Consider the following 24,059-nt stretch of genomic DNA (forward strand, 5'->3'; position numbering starts at 1 on the left):
TGCCACCAGGGGGCTCTCATTCAATTGGCTGCCGTTCATTTCGAACGGCTGGAGGTATTTCAGTTGGTAGCTGCATTGCCGCTTAATGCCACCGGAGGGCATTCATTAAATCGGCGGTTGTTCATTTCGAACGGCGGGATGTACTTCCAATGGTAGCTGCATTGCCGCAAAAACGCCACCGGAGGGCACTCATTAAATCGGCGGGCGTTCATTTCAAGCGGCGGGATGTACTTCCAATGGTAGCTGCATCGCCGCAAAAACTTCACCGGAGGGCACTCATTAAATCGGTGGCCGTTAATTTCCAACGGCTCAATGTATTTCCAATGGTAGCTGCATTGCCGCAAAAACGCAAACTGAGGGCACTCATTAAATTGGCGGCCGTTCATTTCGAATGGCTGGATGTATTTCCAATGGTAGCTGCATTGCCGCAAAGACGCCACCTGAGGGCACTCATTAAATCGGTCGCCATTCTTTTCGAACGGCTCAATGTGTTTCCAATGGTAGCTGCATTGCCGCAACAACGCCACCGGGGGGCACTCATTAAATCGGCGGCCGTTTATTTTGAATGGCTGGATGTATTTCCAATGGTGGCTGAATTGCCGCAAAAACGCCACCAGGGGCACTCATTAAATAGGCAGGCGTTCATTTCCAACAATTCAATGTATTTCCAATGGTATCTGCATTGCCGCAAAAACGCCACCGGAGGGAACTCATTAAATCGGCGGCCGGTCATTTTGAATGGCTGGATGTATTTCAGATGGTAGCTACATTGCCGCAAAAACGCCACCTGAGGGAGCTAATAAGTCGGCAGACGTTCATTTCCTACGGCTCAATGTATTTTCAATGGTAGCTGCATCGCCGCAAAAACACCATCGGAGGGCACTCATTAAATAGGCGGCTGTTCGGTTTCAAACGGCTGGATGTATTTCCAATGGTAGCTGCATTGCTGCAAAAATGCCACCGGAGAGAACTCATTAAATCAGTGGGCGTTCATTTCCAACGGTTCAATGTATTTCCAATGGTAGCTGCATTGCCACAAAAACTTCACCGGGGGGCACTCATTCAATTGGCTGCCGTTCATTTCGAACGGCTGGAGGTATATCAGTTGTTAGCTGCATTGCCGCAAAATGCCACCGGAGGGCACTCTTAAATCGGCGGTTGTTCATTTCGAACGGCGGGATGTACTTCCAATGGTAGCTGCATTGCCGCAAAAACGCCACCTGAGGGCACTCATTAAATTGGCGGTTGTTCATTTCCAACGGCTGGATGTATTTCCAATGGTAGCTGCATTGCCGCAAAAACGCCACCTGAGGGTACTCATTAAATCGACGGTTGTTCATTTCCGACGGCTGGATGTATTTCCAATGGTAGCTGAATTGCCGCAAAAACGCCACCGGAGGGCACTCATTAAATCGGCCGCCTTTCATTTCCAAAGGCTCGATATATTTTCAATGGTAGCTGCATTGCAACAAAAACACCACCGGAGGCACTATTAAATCGGCAGTCGTTCATTTTAAACGGCTGGATGTATTTCCAATGGTAGCTGCATTGCCGCAAAAACGCCACCGGAGAGCACTCATTAAATCAGTGGGCGTTCATTTCCAACGGTTCAATGTATTTCCAATGGTAGCTGCATTGCCACAAAAACTTCACCGGGGGGCACTCATTCAATTGGCTGCCGTTCATTTCGAACGGCTGGAGGTATATCAGTTGTTAGCTGCATTGCCGCAAAATGCCACCGGAGGGCACTCTTAAATCGGCGGTTGTTCATTTCGAACGGCGGGATGTACTTCCAATGGTAGCTGCATTGCCGCAAAAACGCCACCTGAGGGCACTCATTAAATTGGCGGTTGTTCATTTCCAACGGCTGGATGTATTTCCAATGGTAGCTGCATTGCCGCAAAAACGCCACCTGAGGGTACTCATTAAATCGACGGTTGTTCATTTCCGACGGCTGGATGTATTTCCAATGGTAGCTGAATTGCCGCAAAAACGCAACCGGAGGGCACTCATTAAATTGGCGGCCGTTCATTTCGAAAGGCTGGATGTATTTCCAATGGTAGCTGCATTGCAGCAAAAACGCAACGGAGGGCATTTATTTAATTGGCTGTCATTGATTTCCAACGGCTCAATGTGTTTCCAATGATAGCTGCATTGCCGCAACAAGGCCACCGGGGGGCACTCATTAAATCGGCGGCCGTTCATTTCCAACGGCTCAATGTATTTCCAATGGTAGCTGCATTGCCGCAAAAACGCCACCGGAGGGCACTCATTAAATCGGCCGCCTTTCATTTCCAAAGGCTCGATATATTTTCAATGGTAGCTGCATTGCAACAAAAACACCACCGGAGGCACTATTAAATCGGCAGTCGTTCATTTTAAACGGCTGGATGTATTTCCAATGGTAGCTGCATTGCCGCAAAAACGCCACTGGGGGCACTCATTAAATCGGCGGCAGTTCATTTTGAATGGCTGGATGTGTTTCCAATGGTAGCTGCATTGCCTCAAAAACACCACCGGAGGGTTCTCATTAAATCGGTGGGCATTCATTTCCAAAAGCTGAATGTATTTCCAATGTTAGCTGCATTGCCGCAAAAACGCCAACGAGGGCATCTATTAAATTGGCGGCCGTTCATTTCCAACGGCTCAATGTATTTCCAATGGTAGCTGCATTGCCGCAAAAATGCCACCGGAGGGCACTGATTAAATCGGCCGCCTTTCATTTCCAAAGGTTAGATATATTTCCAATGGTAGCAGCATTGCCCCAACAACGCCACCGGAGGGCACTCTTTAGGTCAGCGGCTATTCATTTCGAGCGGCTGGATGTATTTCCAATGGTAGCTGCATTGCCGCAAAAACACCACCGGAGATTAATCATTAAATCGGCAGCCGTTCCTTTCGAACGGCTGAATGTATTTCCAATAGTAGCTGCATTAGCGCAAAAACGCCACCAGAGAGCACTCATTAAATCGGTGGGCGTTCATTTCCAACGGCTCAATGTATTTCCAATGGTAGCTGCATTGCCACAAAAATGCCACCAGGGGGCTCTCATTCAATTGGCTGCCGTTCATTTCGAACGGCTGGAGGTATTTCAGTTGGTAGCTGCATTGCCGCTTAATGCCACCGGAGGGCACTCATTAAATCGGCGGTTGTTCATTTCGAACGGCGGGATTTACTTCCAATGGTAGCTGCATTGCCGCAAAAACGCCACCAGAGAGCACTCATTAAATCGGTGGGCGTTCATTTCCAACGGCTCAATGTATTTCCAATGGTAGCTGCATTGCCCCAAAAACGCCAACTAAGGGGACCCATTAAATCGGTAGACGTTCATTTCGAATGGCTGGATGTATTTCAGATGGTAGCTACATTGCCGCAAAAACGCTACCTGAGGGAGCTCATAAGTCGGCAGACGTTCAATTCCTACGGCTCAATGTATTTTCAATGGCAGCTGCATTGCCGCAAAAACGCCATCGGAGGGCACTCATTAAATAGGCGGCTGTTCGGTTTCAAACGGCTGGATGTATTTCCAATGGTAGCTGCATTGCTGCAAAAATGCCACCGGAGAGCACTCATTAAATGAGTGGGCGTTCATTTCCAACGGTTCAATGTATTTCCAATGGTAGCTGCATTGCCACAAAAACTTCACTGGGGGCACTCATTCAATTGGCTGCCGTTCATTTCGAACGGCTGGAGGTATATCAGTTGGTAGCTGCATTGCCGCAAAATGCCACCGGAGGGCACTCATTAAATCGGCGGTTGTTCATTTCGAACGGCGGGATGTACTTCCAATGGTAGCTGCATTGCCGCAAAAACGCCACCTGAGGGCACTCATTAAATCGGCGGTTGTTCATTTCCAACGGCTGGATGTATTTCCAATGGTAGCTGCATTGCCGCAAAAACGCCACCTGAGGGTACTCATTAAATCGACGGTTGTTCATTTACGACGGCTGGATGTATTTCCAATGGTAGCTGAATTGCCGCAAAAACGCAACGGAGGGCATTTATTTAATTGGCTGTCATTGATTTCCAACGGCTCAATGTGTTTCCAATGATAGCTGCATTGCCGCAACAAGGCCACCGGGGGGCACTCATTAAATCGGCGGCCGTTCATTTCCAACGGCTCAATGTATTTCCAATGGTAGCTGCATTGCCGCAAAAACGCCACCGGAGGGCACTCATTAAATCGGCCGCCTTTCATTTCCAAAGGCTCGATATATTTCCAATGGTAGCTGCATTGCAACAAAAACACCACCGGAGGCACTATTAAATCGGCAGCCGTTCATTTCAAACGGCTGGATGTATTTCCAATGGTAGCTGCATTGCCGCAAAAACGCCACCGGGGGCACTCATTAAATCGGCGGCAGTTCATTTTGAATGGCTGGATGTGTTTCCAATGGTAGCTGCATTGCCGCAAAAACGCCACCGGAGGGTTCTCATTAAATCAGTGGGCATTCATTTCCAAAAGCTGAATGTATTTCCAATGTTAGCTGCATTGCCGCAAAAACGCCACCGAGGGCATCTATTAAATTGGCGGCCGTTCATTTCCAACGGCTCAATGTATTTCCAATGTTAGCTGCATTGCCGCAAAAACGCCACCGAGGGCATCTATTAAATTCTCGGCCGTTCATTTCCAACGGCTCAATGTATATCCAATGGTAGCAGCATTGCCCCAACAACGCCACCGGAGGGCACTCTTTAGGTCAGCGGCTATATTCATTTCGAGCGGCTGGATGTATTTCCAATGGTAGCTGCATTAGCGCAAAAACGCCACCAGAGAGCACTCATTAAATCGGTGGGCGTTCATTTCCAACGGCTCAATGTATTTCCAATGGTAGCTGCTTTGCCACAAAAATGCCACCAGGGGGCTCTCATTCAATTGGCTGCCGTTCATTTCGAACGGCTCGAGGTATTTCAGTTGGTAGCTGCATTGCCGCTTAATGCCACCGGAGGGCACTCATTAAATCGGCGGTTGTTCATTTCGAACGGCGTGATGTACTTCCAGTGCTAGCTGCATTGCCGCAAAAACGCCACCTGAGGGCACTCATTAAATCGGCGGGCGTTCATTTCAAGCGGCGGGATGTATTTCCAATGGTAGCTGCATTGCCGCAAAAACTTCACCGGAGGGCACTCATTAAATCGGTCGCCTTTCTTTTCGAACGGCTCAATGTGTTTCCAATGGTAGCTGCATTGCCACAAAAATGCCACCAGGGGGCTCTCATTCAATTGGCTGCCGTTTATTTAAACGGCTGGAGGTATTTCAGTTGGTAGCTGCATTGCCGCTTAATGCCACCGGAGGGCACTCATTAAATCGGCGGTTGTTCATTTCGAACGGCGGGATGTACTTCCAATGGTAGCTGCATTGCCGCAAAAACGCCACCGGAGGGCACTCATTAAATCGGCGGGCGTTCATTTCAAGCGGCGGGATGTACTTCCAATGGTAGCTGCATTGCCGCAAAAACGTCACCGGAGGGCACTCATTAAATCGGTGGCCGGTAATTTCCAACGGCTCAATGTATTTCCAATGGTAGCTGCATTGCTGCAAAAAACGCAAACTGAGGGCACTCATTAAATTGGCGGCCGTTCATTTCGAATGGCTGGATGTATTTCCAATGGTAGCTGCATTGCCGCAAAGACGCCACCGGGGGACACTCATTAAATCGGCGGCCGTTTATTTTGAATGGCTGGATGTATTTCCAATGGTGGCTGAATTGCCGCAAAAACGCCACTGAGGGCACTCATTAAATAGGCAGGCGTTCATTTCCAACAATTCAATGTATTTCCAATGGTATCTGCATTGCCGCAAAAACGCCACCGGAGGGAACTCATTAAATCGGCGGCCGGTCATTTCCAACGACTCAATGTATTTCCAATGGTAGCTGCATTGCCACAAAAACGCCACCGGGGGGCACTCATTCAATTGGCTGCCGTTCATTTCGAACGGCTGGATGTATTTCAGTTGGTAGCTGCATTGCCGCAAAATGCCACCGGAGGGCACTCATTAAATTGGAGGTTGTTCATTTCCAATGGCTGGATGTATTTCCAATGGTAGCTGCATTGCCGCAAAAACGCCACCAGAGAGCAGTCATTAAATCGGTGGGCGTTCATTTCCAACGGCTCAATGTATTTCCAATGGTAACTGCATTGCCACAAAAATGCCACCAGGGGGCACTCATTCAATTGGCTGCCGTTCATTCCGAACGGCTGGAGGTATTTCAGTTGGTAGCTGCATTGCCGCATAATGCCACCGGAGGGCACTCATTAAATCGGCGGTTGTTCATTTCGAACGGCTGGATGTACTTCCAATCGTAGCTGCATTGCCGCAAAAACGCCACCGGAGGGCACTCATTAAATCGGCGGGCGTTCATTTCAAGCGGCGGGATGTACTTCCAATGGTAGCTGCATTGCCGCAAAAACGCCACCGGAGGGCACTCATTAAATCGGTGGCCGTTGATTTCCGACGGCTCAATGTATTTCCAAGGGTAGCTGCATTGCCGCAAAAACGCAAACTGAGGGCACTCATTAAATTGGTGGCCGTTCATTTCGAATGGCTGGATGTATTTCCATGGTAGCTGCATTGCCGCAAAGACGCCACCTGAGGGCACTCATTAAATCGGTCGCCTTTCTTTTCGAACGGCTCAATGTGTTTCCAATGGTAGCTGCATTGCCACAAAAATGCCACCAGGGGGCTCTCATTCAATTGGCTGCCGTTCATTTAAACGGCTGGAGGTATTTCAGTTGGTAGCTGCATTGCCGCTTAATGCCACCGGAGGGCACTCATTAAATCGGCGGTTGTTCATTTCGAACGGCGGGATGTACTTCCAATGGTAGCTGCATTGCCGCAAAAACGCCACCGGAGGGCACTCATTAAATCGGCGGGCGTTCATTTCAAGCAGCGGGATGTACTTCCAATGGTAGCTGCATTGCCGCAAAAACTTCACCGGAGGGCACTCATTAAATCGGTGGCCGGTAATTTCCAACGGCTCAATGTATTTCCAATGGTAGCTGCATTGCTGCAAAAACGCAAACTGAGGGCACTCATTAAATTGGCGGCCGTTCATTTCGAATGGCTGGATGTATTTCCAATGGTAGCTGCATTGCCGCAAAGACGCCACCGGGGGACACTCATTAAATCGGCGGCCGTTTATTTTGAATGGCTGGATGTATTTCCAATGGTATCTGCATTGCCGCAAAAACGCCACCGGAGGGAACTCATTAAATCGGCGGCCGGTCATTTCCAACGACTCAATGTATTTCCAATGGTAGCTGCATTGCCACAAAAACGCCACCGGGGGGCACTCATTCAATTGGCTGCCATTCATTTCGAACGGCTGGATGTATTTCAGTTGGTAGCTGCATTGCCGCAAAATGCCACCGGAGGGCACTCATTAAATTGGAGGTTGTTCATTTCCAATGGCTGGATGTATTTCCAATGGTAGCTGCATTGCCGCAAAAACGCCACCAGAGAGCAGTCATTAAATCGGTGGGCGTTCATTTCCAACGGCTCAATGTATTTCCAATGGTAACTGCATTGCCACAAAAATGCCACCAGGGGGCACTCATTCAATTGGCTGCCGTTCATTCCGAACGGCTGGAGGTATTTCAGTTGGTAGCTGCATTGCCGCATAATGCCACCGGAGGGCACTCATTAAATCGGCGGTTGTTCATTTCGAACGGCGGGATGTACTTCCAATGGTAGCTGCATTGCCGCAAAAACGCCACCGGAGGGCACTCATTAAATCGGCGGGCGTTCATTTCAAGCGGCGGGATGTACTTCCAATGGTAGCTGCATTGCCGCAAAAACGCCACCGGAGGGCACTCATTAAATCGGCGGTTGTTCATTTCGAACGGCGGGATGTACTTCCAATGGTAGCTGCATTGCCGCCAAAACGCCACCGGAGGGAGCTCATTAAATCGGTCGCCTTTCTTTTCGAACGGCTCAATGTGTTTCCAATGGTAGCTGCATTGCCACAAAAATGCCACCAGGGGGCTCTCATTCAATTGGCTGCCGTTCATTTAAACGGCTGGAGGTATTTCAGTTGGTAGCTGCATTGCCGCTTAATGCCACCGGAGGGCACTCATTAAATCGGCGGTTGTTCATTTCGAACGGCGGGATGTACTTCCAATGGTAGCTGCATTGCCGCCAAAACGCCACCGGAGGGAGCTCATTAAATCGGCGGGCGTTCATTTCAAGCGGCGGGATGTACTTCCAATGGTAGCTGCATTGCCGCAAAAACTTCACCGGAGGGCACTCATTAAATCGGTGGCCGGTAATTTCCAACGGCTCAATGTATTTCCAATGGTAGCTGCATTGCTGCAAAAACGCAAACTGAGGGCACTCATTAAATTGGCGGCCGTTCATTTCGAATGGCTGGATGTATTTCCAATGGTAGCTGCATTGCCGCAAAGACGCCACCTCAGGGCACTCATTAAATCGGTCGCCGTTCTTTTCGAACGGCTCAATGTGTTTCCAATGGTAGCTGCATTGCAGCAACAACGCCACCGGGGGGCACTCATTAAATCGGCGGCCGTTTATTTTGAATGGCTGGATGTATTTCCAATGGTGGCATAATTGCCGCAAAAACGCCACCGGGGGGCACTCATTCAATTGGCTGCCGTTCATTTCGAACGGCTGGATGTATTTCAGTTGGTAGCTGCATTGCCGCAAAATGCCACCGGAGGGCACTCATTAAATTTGAGGTTGTTCATTTCCAATGGCTGGATGCAATTCCAATGGTAGCTGCAATGCCGCAAAACGCCACCGGATTGCACTCATTAAATCGGCGGTTGTTCATTTCGAACGGCGGGATGTACTTCCAGTCGTAGCTGCATTGCCGCAAAAACACCACCTAAGGGCACTCATTAAATCAGCGGTTGTTCACTTCCAACGGCAGGATGTATTTCCAATTCAGATTCAGATTCAGATTCAGATCTACTTTATTGTCATTCTAGTACACGTGTATACAGAACGAAATGTCGATGCATCTGACCCCCACAGTTTCCTTGAATGTACAGATATAAATAATGTTGTATTGTATTTTGGCTACGTGTAGTATTTTACCATAGTGCCGATAGTGCAAGAAGAGTAGCTAACCCGATGTGCAAAATGGGCAGTCAGGTTAACAAGTCAGGTACACAGTAACATTAACACTGTAACAATAACGCTGTAATTACAATAGTGCAGAGAGCAATGTGCAAGGAGTGGCAAGCTATAAAAAAAACTGCCAGTAGTGCAAAAGTCAGATTAGCCGCCGTTTAGATTTAAGTTAACTATATGTTAGATTGACCATTTAACAGTCTAATGGCCAGGGGGACTAGACTATTGCGGAGCCTGGTGGTCCTGCACCGCACACTGCAGTACCTCTTCCCAGAGGCTAGCAGAGTGAACAGTCCATGATGGGGGTGAGAGGGGTCCCCGGTAATGTTTTTTGCATGGGATAGGCAGTGCTTCTGGCCAATGTCCTGAATGGAGGGAAGTGTAGTCCCGATTATTTTCTCTGCTGTCCTCGTTACCCTCCTCACACTACCCCAGTCGGTAGCGCTGCAGCCTCCACACCACACAGAGATACAGTTGGTCAGGATACTCTCTATGGTGCCCCTGTAGAATGTAATGAGAGAGGGTGGGGGCAGGTGGGCTCTCCTCATCCTCCGCAGGAAGTACAGGCGCTGCTGTGCCCTCTTAACCAGTGATGCAGTGTTTACGGACCAGGTGAGTTTGTTTGTAATGTGCACCCCTAGGAACTTGATACTGCTGACAACCTCCACAGCCTTGTTGTTGATGCAAAGTGGGGCATGGTTGGGCTGGTTTTTCCTAAAGTCGACAATGATCTCTTTAGTTTTGTCGACATTCAGGACCAGGCTGTTGTCCCTGCACCAGCCCACCAACTGCTCCACCTCCTCTCTGTAGGCCAGATCGTTGTCATCCCTGATGAGGCCCACCACTGTTGTGTCGTCAGCATACTTCACGATGTGGTTTGTGGCGGACCTAGGGACGCAGTCGTGTGTCATCAAGGTGAACAGCAAGGGGCTTAGGACGCAGCCTTGGGGGGAGCCCGTGCTGAGGTAGATGACATCTGAACTGTTCTGACCTATCCGCACTGATTGGGGTCTGTCACAGAAGTCCAGCAGCCAGTTCCGCAGGGGGGTGTTGAAACCCAGGAGTCTCATTTTGTCAACCAGATGTTGTGGGATGATGGTGTTGAATGCTGAACTGAAGTCCAGGAACAGCATCCGCACATGGGTGTTCTTCTCCTCTAGATGTGTCAGGCTCAGGTGAAGCGCAGAGGAGATGGCATCCCTGGTGGAGCGGTTTGTCCTGTAGGCAAACTGAAAGGGGTCGAATGAGGAGGGGAGACTGGAGGTGATGTGCTCTTTAACCAGTCTCTCAAAGCACTTCATTATGATAGGAGTCAGTGCAACGGGCCGGTAATCGTTGAGTGATAAGATCTGGGGTTTCTTTGGCACTGGGATGATGTTGGCAAATTTGAAGCATGATGGTACTTTGGCTTGGTCTAGCGAGGTGTTGAAAATGTCTGTTAGTTCACAAGCCAGCTGATCGGCGCACTCCCTAAGTACCCGCCCCGGAATGTTGTCCGGGCCTGGAGCCTTCCTTGTGTTGACCCTTCTCAGGGTCTTCCTCACGTCAGATGAGTCCAGGTGGAGTGCTCTTTCGTCCTGATTTGGAACCGCTTTCGCTGCAGGGGTGCCGTTTTGTGCCTCGAACCTTCCAAAGAATTTGTTGAGGTCATTCAGAAAGTCCATGCTAGTGTTCTGCACTGGGGCGGTGGTTGACTTGTAACTGGTGATGGCCTGAATGCCTTTCCACATATCCCTGGTGTTGGTTGTGCTGAGGAAACGTTCCTGGATTGCCGCAAAACGCCACCGGAGGGCACTCATTAAATCGGCGGGCGATCATTTTGAGCGGCGGGATGTACTTCCAATGGTAGCTGCATTGCCGCAAAAACGCCACCGGAGGGAACTCATTAAATCGGTGGCCGTTAATTTCCAACGGCTGAATGTATTTCCAATGGTAGCTGCATTGCCGCAAAAACGCCAACTGAGGGAACTCATTAAATCGGTGGCCCTTCATTTCGAATGGCTGGATGTTTTTCCAATGGTAGCTGCATTGCCGCTAAAACGCCACCTGAGGGAGCTCATAAGTCGGCGGCCGTTCATTTCCAACGGCTCAATGTATTTTTTAATGGTAGCTTCATTGCCGCAAAAACGCCACCGGAGGGCACTCATTAAATCGTCGGCCGTTAATTTCCAACAGCTGGATGTATTTCCAATGGTAGCTGTATTGCCGCAAAAACGCCATCGGAGGGCACTCATTAAATAGGCGGCTGTTCGGTTTCAAACGGCTGGATGTATTTCCAATGGTAGCTGCATTGCTGCAAAAATGCCACCGGAGGGCATTCATTAAATCGGTGGCCGTTAATTTCCAACGGCTCAATGTATTTCCAATGGCAGTTGCAGTGCCGAAAATCCCCAACTGAGTGCACTCATTAAATCGGCGGCTGTTCATTACCAACGGCTCAATGTATTTTCAATGGTAGCTGCATTGCCCCAACAATGCCACCGGAGGGCACTCTTTAAGTCAGATGCCATTCATTTCGAACGGCTGGATGTATTTTCAATGGTAGCTGCATTGCCGCAAAAACGCCACCGGAGGGTTCTCATTAAATCGGCGGCCGTTCATTTCGAACGGCTGGATGGATTTCCAATGCTAGCTGCATTGCCGCAAAAACGCCACCGGAGGGCACTCATAAATCGGTGGCCGTTCATTTCCAACGGCTGAATGTATTTCCAATGTTAGCTGCATTGCCGCAAAAACGCCACCAAGGGCATTTCTAAATTGGCAGCCGTTCATTTCCAACGGCTCAATGTGTTTCCAACGGTAGCTGCATTGCTGCAAAAAACGCCACCGAGGGGCACTCATTAAATTGGCGGCCGTTCATTTTGAATGGCTGGATATATTTCCTATGGTGGCTGAATTGCTGCAAAAACGCCACCGAGGGCACTCATTGAATTGGCAGGCGTTCATTTCCAACAATTCAATGTATTCCCAATCGTAGCAGCATTGCCGCAAAAACGCCACCGGAGGGAACTCATTAAATTGGCGGCCGTTCATTTCCAACGGCTCAATGTATTTTCAATGGTAGCTGCATTTCCCCAACAACGCCACTGGAGGGCACTCTTTAAGTCAGCGGCCATTCATTTCGAACGGCTGGATGTATTTCCAATGGTAGCTGCATTGCCCCAACAACGCCACCGGAGGGCACTCTTTAAGTCAGCGGCCATTCATTTCGAACAGCTGGATGTATTTCCAATGGTAGATGCATTGCGGCAAAAACGCCACCGAAGGGCATTCATGAAATCGGCAGCCGTTCATTTCGATTGGCTGGATGTATTTTCAATGGTAGCTGCATTGCCGCAAAAACGCCACCGGAGGGTTCTCATTAAATCGGTGGGCCTTCATTTCCAACGGCTGAATGTATTTCCAATGTTAGCTGCATTCCCGCAAAAACGCCACCGAGGGCATTCATTAAATTGGCGGCCGTTCATTTCCAACGGCTCAATGTTTTTCCAATGGTAGCTGCATTGCCGCAAAAACGCCACCAGAGGGCACTCATTAAATCGGCCGCCTTTCATTTCCAAAGGTTCGATGTATTTCCAATGGTAGCTGCATTGCCGCTAAAACGCCACCGGGGGGCAGTCATTAAATCGGCGGCCCTTCATTTTGAATGGCTCGATGTATTTCCAATGCTGGCTGAATTGCCGCAAAAACGCCACCGGAGGGCACTCATTGAATTGGCAGGCGTTCATTTCCAACAATTCAATGTATTTCCGATGGGTAGCTGCATTGCCGCAAAAACGCCACCGGAGGGAACTCATTAAATCGGTGGCCGTTCATTTCCAACGGCTCAATGTATTTTCAATGGTAGCTGCATTGCCCCAACAACGCCACTGGAGGGCACTCTTTAAGTCAGCGGCCATTCATTTCGAACGGCTGGATATATTTCCAATGGTAGCTGCATTGCCGCAAAAACGCCACCGGAGGGCATTCGTTAAATCGGCAGCCGTTCATTTCGAACGGCTGGATGTATTACCAATGCTAGCTTCATTGCCGCTGTAGGAGAAAATGTAGGTTCGATAATCTTTTAAGTCTTCTTTCGTGATTGAATTAAGTACATCGGAAACCAGCCATGAGGGGGAGCCTTTTATTTCGTCATCCCAAAAGAACTCAGAGAACTCCAGACATAACAATGCTTTTATAGCTTCAGTTTGAGTACAACCCATAAGCGGCCCTAGTCCTCAGTAATCAACAAGGAAGATGCTGTCGTACCCTTATTAGGACATGTTGTTCGGCTCAGTTTGCTCAGAGAGTCCTTGAAGAAGGGCCTTGCAGGTCTCATGCCCTTTTAGGGAAACTCAACTGTCTTGCCAAGGATCTTCTCGAATGATGTCAACATTCCCTCACTACTGTAAGCAATGTAAGCAAGTCTTTCTACATTTCTAAATGTAAGCAACTCTATTCTACAAATGCAAGTCTATTTTCCACAACACCGCAAAAATGCCACCGGAGGGCACTCATTAAATCGGCGGCTGTTCATTTCCAACGGCTGGATGTATTTCCAATGGTAGCTGCATTGCCGCAAAAATGCCACCGGAGGGCACTCATTAAATCGGTGGCCGTTAATTTCCAACGGCTCAATGTCTTTCCAATGGTAGATGCATTGCCACAAAAACGCCAACTGAGGGGACACATTAAATCGGTTGCCGTTCATTTCCAACGGCTGGATGTATTTCCAATGGTAGTTGCATTGCCGCAAAAACGCCACCTGGGCGCTGTTCATTTCGAACGGCTTGATGTATTTCCAATGGTAGCTGCATTGCTGCAAAAACGCCACCGGAGGGTACTCATTAAATCGGCGGCTGTTCATTTCCAATGGGCGGATGTATTTCCAATGGTAGCTGCCTTGCTGCAAAAACGCCATCGAGGGCATTCATTAAATAGGCGGCCGTTCATTTCCAACTTCTCATTGTATTTCCAATGGTAGCTGCATTGCTGCAAACACGCAACCGGAGACACTCATTAAATCGGCTGCCGTTCATTTCCAACGGCTCGATGTAGTTCCAATGGGTGCTGCATTGCCCCAAAAACGCCACTGGAGGGAACTCGTTAAATTGGCGACCGTTCATTTCCAATGACTCATTGTATTTCCAATGGTAGCTGCATTGCTGCAAAAACGCAACCGGAGACACTCATTAAATCGGCTGCTGTTCATTTCCAACAGCTTGATGTATTTGTTAGCCCATTTGTAGCAATGACAATAAAGGTATGTTCTATTCTATTCTATTCTATTTCCAATGGTAGTTGCATTGCCGCAAAAAGCGACCGGAGGGATCTCATTAAATCGGCGGCCGTTCATTTCCAACGGCTCGATGTATTTCCAATGCTAAGTGCATTGCCGCAAAAACGCCACCGGAGGGCACTCATTAAATCAGCGGCCGTTCATTTCGAATGGCTGGATGTATTTCCAACGGTAGCTGCATTGCCGCAAAAATGCCACTGGAGGGCACACCTTTTAATCGGCGGCCGTTCATTTCCAACGGCTGGATGTAGTTCCAATGGTAGTTGCATTGCCGCAAATACGCCACCTGGGCGCTCATTAAATCTGCGGCTGTTCATTTCGAACGGCTTGATGTATTTCCAATGGTAGCTGCATTGCTGCAAAAACGCCACCGGAGGGTACTCATTAAATCGGCGGCTGTTCATTTCCAATGGGCGGATGTATTTCCAATGGTAGCTGCCTTGCTGCAAAAACGCCATCGAGGGCATTCATTAAATAGGCGGCCGTTCATTTCCAACTGCTCATTGTATTTCCAATGGTAGCTGCATTGCTGCAAAAACGCAACCGGAGACACTCATTAAATCGGCTGCCGTTCATTTCCAACGGCTCGATGTAGTTCCAATGGGTGCTGCATTGCCCCAAAAACGCTACTGGAGGGAACTCATTAAATTGGTGACCGTTCATTTCCAATGATTCATTGTATTTCCAATGGTAGCTGCATTGCTGCAAAAACGCAAGCGGAGACATTCATTAAATCGGCTGCCGTTCATTTCCAACAGCTTGATGTATTTCCAATGGTTGTTGCATTGCCGCAAAAAGCGACCGGAGGGATCTCATTAAATTGGCGGCTATTCATTTCCAACGGCTCGATGTATTTCCAATGCTAAGTGCATTGCTGCAAGAATGCCACCGGAGGGCACTCATTAAATCGGCGGCTGTTCATTTCGAACAGCTTGACGTATTTCCAATGGTGGCTTCATTGGCCCAAAAACGCCACCGGAGGGATTTCATTAAATCGGCGGACGTTCATTTCCAACAGCTCATTGTATTTCCATTGGTAGCTGCATTTCCTCAAAAACGCCACCGAGGGCACACATTTATTCGGCGGCCGTTCATTTCCAACGGCACGAAGTATTTCCAATGGTAGTTGCATTGCCCCAAAGACGCCACCGGAGGGCATTCATTAAATCGGTGGCTGTTCATATCCAACGGCTCATTGTATTTCCAATGGTAGCTGCATTGCCGCAAAAACGCCACCGGAGACAGTCATTAAATCGGCTTCCGTTCATTTTCAACGGCTGGATGTATTTCCAATGGTAGCTGCATTGCCGCAAAAACGCCACCGGAGGGAACTCATTAAATCAGCAGCTGTTCATTTCGAACAGCTTGACGTATTTCCAATGGTGACTTAATTGCCGCAAAAACGCCACCGGTGGGCACTCATTAAATCGGCGGCCGTTCATTTCCAACGGCTCGATGTATTTCCAATGGTAAGTGCATTGCCGCATGAACGCCACCGGAGGGCACTCATTAAATCGGGGGCTGTTCATTTCGAACAGCTCGATGTATTTCCAATGGTAGCTAAATTGCCGCAAGAACGCCACCGGAGGGCACTCATTAAATCGGCGGCTGTTCATTTCGAACAGCTTGACATATTTCCAATGGTGGCTTCATTGCCCCCAAAACGCCACCGGAGAGCACTCATTAAATCGGCGGCGGTTCATTTCCAACGGCACGAAGTATTTCCAATGGTAGTTGCATTCTCCCAAAAACGCCACCGAAGGGCACTCATTAAATCGGTGGCTGTTCATATCCAACGGCTCATTGTATTTCCAATGGTAGCTGCATTGCCGCAAAAACGCCACTGGAGACAGTCATTAAATCGGCTTCCGTTCATTTTCAAACGGCTGGATGTATTTCCAATGGTAGCTGCATTGCCGAAAAAACGCCACCGGAGGGCACTCATTAAGTAGGCGGCAGTTGTTGTGCCCAAATCCGACTCCTGTGCAAATTCCTCCCCCCCTTCGCGTGAACGCGCATTCTGCTGCGCTTCCAACAAAAGCGATCGTATTCTATATAAAACGCTTATTAAAACAATAAAGCGAGCTAATTATAACAATTGGGAGATCCTTGTCAATATAACGCGTTTATTTAAACAATAAAGCGCTATTGTATTCTACAAATTGCGTCCGTCAACGCGGATGCAAAAGTTACAATTGTAAATGTACACTTCCGACAAAAGCGATCGTATTCTATATAATACGCTATTTTAAAAAATAAAGTGAGCTAATCATAACAATTGGGAGATCCTAGTCTATATAACGTGTTTATTCAAACAATAAAGTGCGATCGTATTCTACAAAATGCGTTTGTTAACGCAGATGAAAAATTCACCAACGTCAATGTACGCCAGACCTGGGCACTCCGGTCCTGGAGGGCCATATGTTCTGCATGATTTTTGAGGTTTCTCTGATCCAATACAGGGGATTCCAATCACCAGTATCGTTAACGAGCACTTGCTAGCTTGCTAACGAGGTTATAATTTGTATCACCTGAGTTAAAGAAGAGCAAACTTCAAAATCTGGCAGGACGTATGCCCCTCCAGGACCGGAGTGCCCAGGTCTGATATACGCTCACATTTAGGCCAATCCCCTAAAATAGTTTAAAAAAACTGTAGGAGCTAAGAATCACACTATCACAGCAAAGACACTCCGCAATCATTTTGTCTCGGGCTTAAAATGACACAAAGATTTCCCTTTCCATTTCTGAGTTCCGTCCAAAATGTTCCCTTTTTTTTTTGTCCAAGCAATTTGTACTGAAAAAATATTTGACCAAAAAGACCAACATTTAGCACTTTTGAGGTAAAATATTTTATTTAAGTTTATAAGTGCTCCATATGTGTATGTAGATAGATGGATAGACTGGCTGGCTGGCTGGCTGGCTGGCTGGCTGCTAGACAGACAGATAGAAAGACAGACAGATAGAAAGACAGATGGACAGACGGACAGACGGACGGACGGATGGACAGGCACATAGATTGACAGACATATACAAAGATTGACGGACAGACAGACACAAAATAGCCCTTCTAGAGGGACGTGTCCCTGAGCTAGAGCAGTTTAAAAGGAAAATGTTAGGTGCCGCGGACACCACTGCTAGCGTGGGTTGTAGCGAACCTGCTAGTCCGGTTAGCATTAGCCCTAAACGGCATGCTAATCGAGGTTAGCCAATCCAGTCACATAATAAGTTCAGCCCCCTAGCTAGTCCCACTCCACCCCGGTCTACTGGAGCCCGCACCCTAGTTATAGGTGACTCCATCACCCGTAACATAAAGATTAGCACCCCAGCCACAATTATGTGTATATCTGGGGCCAGAGCACCCGACATTGAGGCTAATTTGAGGGAGCTGACATGCAAATCTAGACACCAGGACAGGGCTAGCTACACCGATATAGTCATTCACGTCGGCTCTAATGATACTAAAATGAGGCAATCTGAGATTACAAAGGAAAATATTGCTAGGACCTGTAATCTCGCCAGAAAGATGACTCTGCATCTGTAATTGTCTCTGGCCCCTTGCCTGCGAGAGGCAATGATGAGAGGTTTAGCAGACTAGTCTCACTAAACCGGTGGCTGGCAAGTTTCTGTAGTCAGCAGGGATTTAGGTATGTGGATAACTGGCCTGCTTTCTGGGGCCGACCTGACCTGCTTAGGAGAAACGGCCTTCACCCTAACTGGGAAGGTGCTCTCACTCTTTCTAAAAATATATTACTGTTTAAGCCTTCCATGACAGGGTACACTAGTGCAGGCCAGGTCACAGGTGATGAACCTGAGTGAACCTGTGATCACGGGTGTGGAGTCTGTATTGCTAGGGCTAACTAGCGCTATGCTAGATTCACATAGTTTTTGTAGTTTAGAGCGTTCCATTGCCTGCACCACACACCCTGAACTGTACTGTGTTCAATAGCATCTTCTTCTGTGCTTCTTACCTCTGATTTTCCCTTGTTAGGTGAGGAGGGAGAAGAAATAACATTATTTTCTACCACTAGTCATCCTGCTACTCCACCTGTCAACAATATTCCTGTGGTATGGAATTCGGGCCGCATCTGCCGCCATGCAAAGCACAAGACGCAGGACTGGCAGTATAATCCTGTGGAGGTTACCACCAAGGTAACCATAAGGTTCAAAACTCGGGAAAGTGCTCAGCTCAGTCCACAGTGCTGAAGCTTGGCCTTCTGAATATTAGATCACTAGCCTCCAAAGCTTTACTTGTCAACGACCTTATTAATGAAAACAATCATAAACTTGTTGGCCCTTGTGAGACCTGGTTAAAACCAAATGAGTTTGTAGTGTTAAATGAGGCTTCTCCCTCTAACTTTGTCGGAAAGTAAGTTGAAATTTACTCCTGGTACCCCTACTGTTATTAAAACGTTTTAAGCACTTGTTATGAGGTCTTTTATGTCAACACCAATTTATGTAGTTGTTGTGTATCGCCCACCCTGACCATACTTAAATTTTTTGGATGAATTTTCGGAACTGTTAGTAACTTATGCGGACAATGTTGTAATTATTGGTGATTTTAATGTTCACATAAAATCAAATTCACTTGCAAATTCTTTTAAGTCACTGATTGATACATTTGGTTTCAATCAAATAGTTGATGTGCCCACTCATAAAGATGGGAACACTCTAGATCTTGTTCTGACCCGGGGCGTAGTAGCCTCAAATGTTACAGTGTTACCTTATCCTAATGCCATCTCTGATCACGATCTTGTTAAGTGAGAGGTGCTGTTCAATGTTTACAGTAATAAGGAAAATTTAGGTTTTAGCAGTCGCAATATCCGCCCTGCAATGGGATTAACTTTAAAAGAACTATTACCTACGGTAACTGCAGCCTTCCCTTCGTACACTGGGTCTGTTGACTCACTCACAAACAACTTTAATACTGCTTTGGTTAATGTTCTTGTTTCTGTGGCGCCCCTAAGGCATACATTTCGACCTAAGAAGCATACACCTTGGTTTACTGAAGAAACCAGGTCACTCAAACAAGGTTGCAGGAAACTTAAACGAAATTGACGCACTACAAAGCTGGAGGTCTTCCGACTGGCCTGGTGTGACAGCTTGCTGAAATATAAAGTAGCTCTTGCCTCAGCTAAAGCATCGTTTTTCTCTAAGATTATCGTTATACATGAGAGTAATCTGAAATTTTTGTTCGTCACAATTGCGAAACCTTCCAGACAACAACTTAACCCAAATAGCTCTACTTATTCTGCTGATGACTTTATGGAATGTTTTAATAGAAATATTCAACTCATTAGGAATGAAATTTTAAATGTACGCTCTACAACCTCATCCTACCTCAAAAATGTGGAGGTGTTAAGAAAGGAATGTGTCGGCGGTTGTTTAGAAACATTCTCCAGTTTCAATGATTTGTCCTTTGATAGTCTAACACAGATGGTTAGTAGGGCCAAACAAACTACTTGCCTGCTTGATCCGTTTCCAGTTTCATTGGTGAAGGATCTGTTTGGGATCTTAGGACCATCAGTTTAAAATATTATTAATATATCGCTATCCTTGGGTATTATTCCTTTAGCTTTCAAGTCTGCCGTCATTAAACCCTTGCTTAAGCAACCTAACCTTGATCCAGAAAGCCTAGGTAATTATAGGCCAGTGTCAAATCTGCCATTTTTACTTGAAAAGGTCGTTGCACAGCAGCTAAATGACTTTGTGTCAGAAAATACCCTCTTTTGAACTGGCCAGTCAGCATTTAGGGCAAATCACTCTTCTGAGACAGCCCTGGCTAAAGTAACCAATGATCTCCTTTTAGCAATATATTCCGGTGCCTCATCAATGTTACTGCTACTGGATCTCAGTGCTGCTTTTGATACTGTCGACCACAACATATTGCTTGTTCGTCTGGAATGCATTGGTATCTCAGGAACTGTACTCTGGTGTTTTAGGTCCGACCTGTCAGACAGGATGCAACGTGTTAACTAAGGCAATCTGACCTCTAAACACTCTGATGTCCCCTGTGGAACACCACTTGGTGACATTATCTGCAAGTATAATCTTAGTTTCCATTTCTATGCAGATGGCACTCAACTGTATGTGCCACTGGAGACAACTGGACAGTTAAATTTTCAAAATCTGGAGGCTTGCCTTACTGAGATTCAAAGATGGATGTCACTTATTTTTTTGCGCCTTAACCGAGAAAAAAACTGAAATGTCGATTATTGGTCCAGCTCACTGTTGTGAGTTTTTTTTTCAAACACTGCCCTGAACCTAGACAAATGTAATATCACCCATAGTGACTCGGGTCAAAAATCTAGGTGTTATATTTGATCCTAATCCGTCGTTTCAGTCACACGTGAAAAATATTACTAGAATAGTTTTCTACCACCTCCGTAATATTGCGAAGATTCGTTTGATGCTGTCCAAATCAGATGCAGAGGTTTTAATTCATGCTTTTATTACTTCTCGGCTTGATGACTGTAATGCAGGGGTCGGGAACCTTTTTGACTCAAAGAGCCATAAAAGCAAAAAATATTAATTTTATTTTGGGAAAGAGCCACGCCATATATTATGAGACAAATGTACTAAATTGCTAAACCCGCACCCCAGACAAAAGCTTAGTCTTCAGCACATTTATTTTTGATGATTTGATAAAAATTATGAAAAGAGAATAATGCCAGAGCCCCTGTCCCAAAATCAACAAACATACCACTTGTCTCTTTCTTGCAATTACTCAAGATCGGTTAAACTCCTTTTGACCCTTTTTTTCATATATATTGGTTTCAAAACCAGATGCAAGCAGTTATTGTGTAAAAACGTCACAACATTCTGCAAATAGGGAGCCTGATGAGCTCACTTTTGGCGCAGACAGCGTAGGGCGAGAGATGGGAGGGAGTGCTTGCACTTTTTGCATAGCTCCACCCATCCCTCCCACTCACCCAATCAAATGACTAAGTTCTCTTCCGGTGTTTTAGCGTATTTACAGTTCTGTGGATTCATCATAAGGTATCTGAACACTGAACACAGATTATATAGTGAACTTTTATATAAAGGATTCTTTAGCGTTGTAAAACCAAAACGAGTTTTTTTTCCCCCTTTTTTTGTGTGTTACTTGACTGTAAATTGTAGTGAAAAACGTGCCCTATATATACTGCAAAGTAATATTCTGTTATTTAGCTTTGGTTTGGCTTTGCGTGTATCAGAATAGGATAGACAACTCAAGTTTTAAGCAAGATGGAGAAATTTTGCATGCAATCAAATTTGTCTCTGAGCCACAGATACTCATAGAAAGAGCCATATATGGCTCGTGAGCCATAGGTTCCCGACCCCTGCTGTAATGTATTGCTTTCTGGTCTCCCCATGTCTAGGTTCAGAATGCGGCAGCTAGACTTTTGACTAAGACGAAAAAGTTTGAGCATATTACTCCTGTATTGGCCAACTTACACTGGCTCCCAGTCCACTTAAGATGTGACTTTAAGGTTCTCTTATTAACATACAAATGTTTGCATGGACTTGCACCCTCTTATCTGATTTGATTTCCCCCTATGTTCCTGCACGGAGTCTCCTCTCGGAAAATGCCGGTTTACTTGTGACTCCGAGAGCCAAGAAGTCTGCAGGCTTGAGAGCGTTCTCCATCCGGGCCTCGGTGCTATTGAATGCCCTGCCTCCGGAGATAAGATCTGCAACCTCAACGGAAGTTTTTAAATCAAGGCTTAAGACACACTTCTTTTCCAAAGCTTATGATTGATGCCCACCTCATATTCTGTACTGTCCTGTCTTTTTCCGACTGCCTGGCTGGTGGTGATACGAAGGAGAAGGACGATTTGAGATGAGTCAGTGGACCAGCGTTTGACCTGAAGCATGTCAACGCCTGCATTGACCAGCTGGCAGAGATGGGAAGCTGCGTCGTGGCCGTCATAGACTTTCTGGACTAATTTACAGGCTGGGGGCGTCGTTGCTGTCATGCACTTTCCGGACAAATTTTCAACATGTTACCTAGTGTTTACTATGTTTGTGTACTGTAATGCTAAATCTAATTCACCCTGGTCATCCTGAAAGGGGGATTACCACTTGTGAGGTCCCATCTCAAGGTTTCTCTTTTTCATCACGCTGAGGTTTTGAGTTGTTCCTTGCCCGCATGTTGGTTTAAGATCAGGTAATTAGTTTTGATTGCTTCAGCAAGGCACGATTACATTGCCAAGTGCTGTAAGCACAGGGCAATGTAGTTGTGCTTGCAACTATTATAATCCTCCGAGATATTATTATTATATCTATCTTCTTCCGCCGACTTTTAACGGGGAACTCCTCCCAGAGCTTTTAGAATACCCCATCGATTCATATATCAAAAATTTCGGCCCGACCGGGACTCTTGTTGTGTGTCTATTCACAGCGATAGGAGTCCCCATCCGGAATAATGGGTTTTGAAATTCTCCCATCCGTAATACATGGGCCCATTCATTTCTATGGGTAGTCATGGAAACGAGGGCTTTTCCAGACGGTAGTCATAGTAAGCAGGGACTGTCCAGGGTGGCCCGACCCAAATTTCCTTTAACCATGGGTAAATGGTGAATTCCAAAGAGTGGATGCTAGCGAGAGGATGCTAACTATGTGCGCCGCTAGCAAAGTGTTGGGCTGGCATAGCCAGCCACAACATTAGCGCAAGCTAGCTGTAAACACTGTTGGTGATCAGTTGCCAGCCCAAGTATTAGCGATGAGAGGTTGATGCTATGCTTACTAATGCTAGCAGTAAAAACTGTTGGTGACAAGTTGGGCTGGCTAAGCCAGCCCAAGTATTCGCTCAAGCTAGCTGTAAACACTGCCAGCAATGGGTTAGGCTGGCACAGCCAGCCCAAGTATTAGCGCAAGCTAGCTGTAAACACTGTCGGCAATGCTAACTTCTTCATAGTAAAATTTTTTGGTAATTTTGGCTACATTTTAACGACTTCATATTTACAACTTATGCTAATGGCCTCATGTTAATGAGTTATGCTAACAGGTACATTTTAAAAAGTGATGCTAATGGCTAAATGCTAACTTTTTCATGCTAAAATTTTTTGGTAAAGGCAATATTTTAATGACTTCATATTTACAAATTATGCCAATGGTCTCATGTTCACTGCAAAAATTGAAAGTATGGACTAGTGTAATTTACTTGAATTCAGTGTATTTATCTGATCACAATTTTTTGGGACTTATTTACTTATTCAGGCTGAAGATAGTTAAGATACTATCACTTGTTTCAAGAAAATTAATATTGTGCCAACTAACTTATATTATTCAAGTCATTGTAAGCAAATGTATCTTAAATTGTCGAAGAGATAGCCTAGAGGCATATTAACAACTCAGCTTAAGGATATTTTTTACTTGTTTCAAGACTCACATCAACTTGTTTTAAGAATGGAACCCAACTCATTGAGATAATGTAAGAATTGATTTTATGAATCATCATATGTATTCATTTACTCAGGTACAATTCAGTGTCGCAGTGTGAATGGTTGTTTGTCTGTTTGTGTTAGCCATGTGATGAGGTGGCGACTCAACCAGGGTGTACCCTGCCTTACGCCCGAGGTAAATGGGATAGGCTCCAGCCCTCCCACCCGTGACCCCGAAAGGGACAAAGCGGTAGAAGATGGGTGGATGGATGGACAATTTAGTGTTCAATATTAAACCTTTTACTCTTGGTACGATGGTTTAAGA

General features: G+C 46.5%; 1 protein-coding gene and 1 pseudogene across 2 annotated transcripts in view; both read left to right on the plus strand.

Moving 5' to 3' along the window:
• LOC148345437 (uncharacterized) overlaps positions 1 to 24,059 on the plus strand; it is a 73,066-nt gene that overhangs the window by 39,329 nt on the left and 9,678 nt on the right. For both annotated transcript variants that reach the window (XM_088325897.1, XM_088325898.1), the window contains exon 2: positions 18,361 to 18,521. In XM_088325897.1, coding sequence (XP_088182023.1) covers positions 18,361 to 18,521 — 161 coding nt within the window. The remainder of the gene's footprint in view (positions 1 to 18,360; positions 18,522 to 24,059) is intronic.
• LOC148345438 (uncharacterized) lies at positions 18,534 to 21,724 on the plus strand (annotated as a pseudogene).

Source organism: Urocampus carinirostris, unplaced genomic scaffold, assembly GCF_059441175.1.
Source record: "Urocampus carinirostris isolate Australia breed hairy pipefish unplaced genomic scaffold, RoL_Ucar_1.0 HiC_scaffold_44, whole genome shotgun sequence".
NCBI classification, from domain to species: Eukaryota; Metazoa; Chordata; class Actinopteri; order Syngnathiformes; family Syngnathidae; genus Urocampus; species Urocampus carinirostris.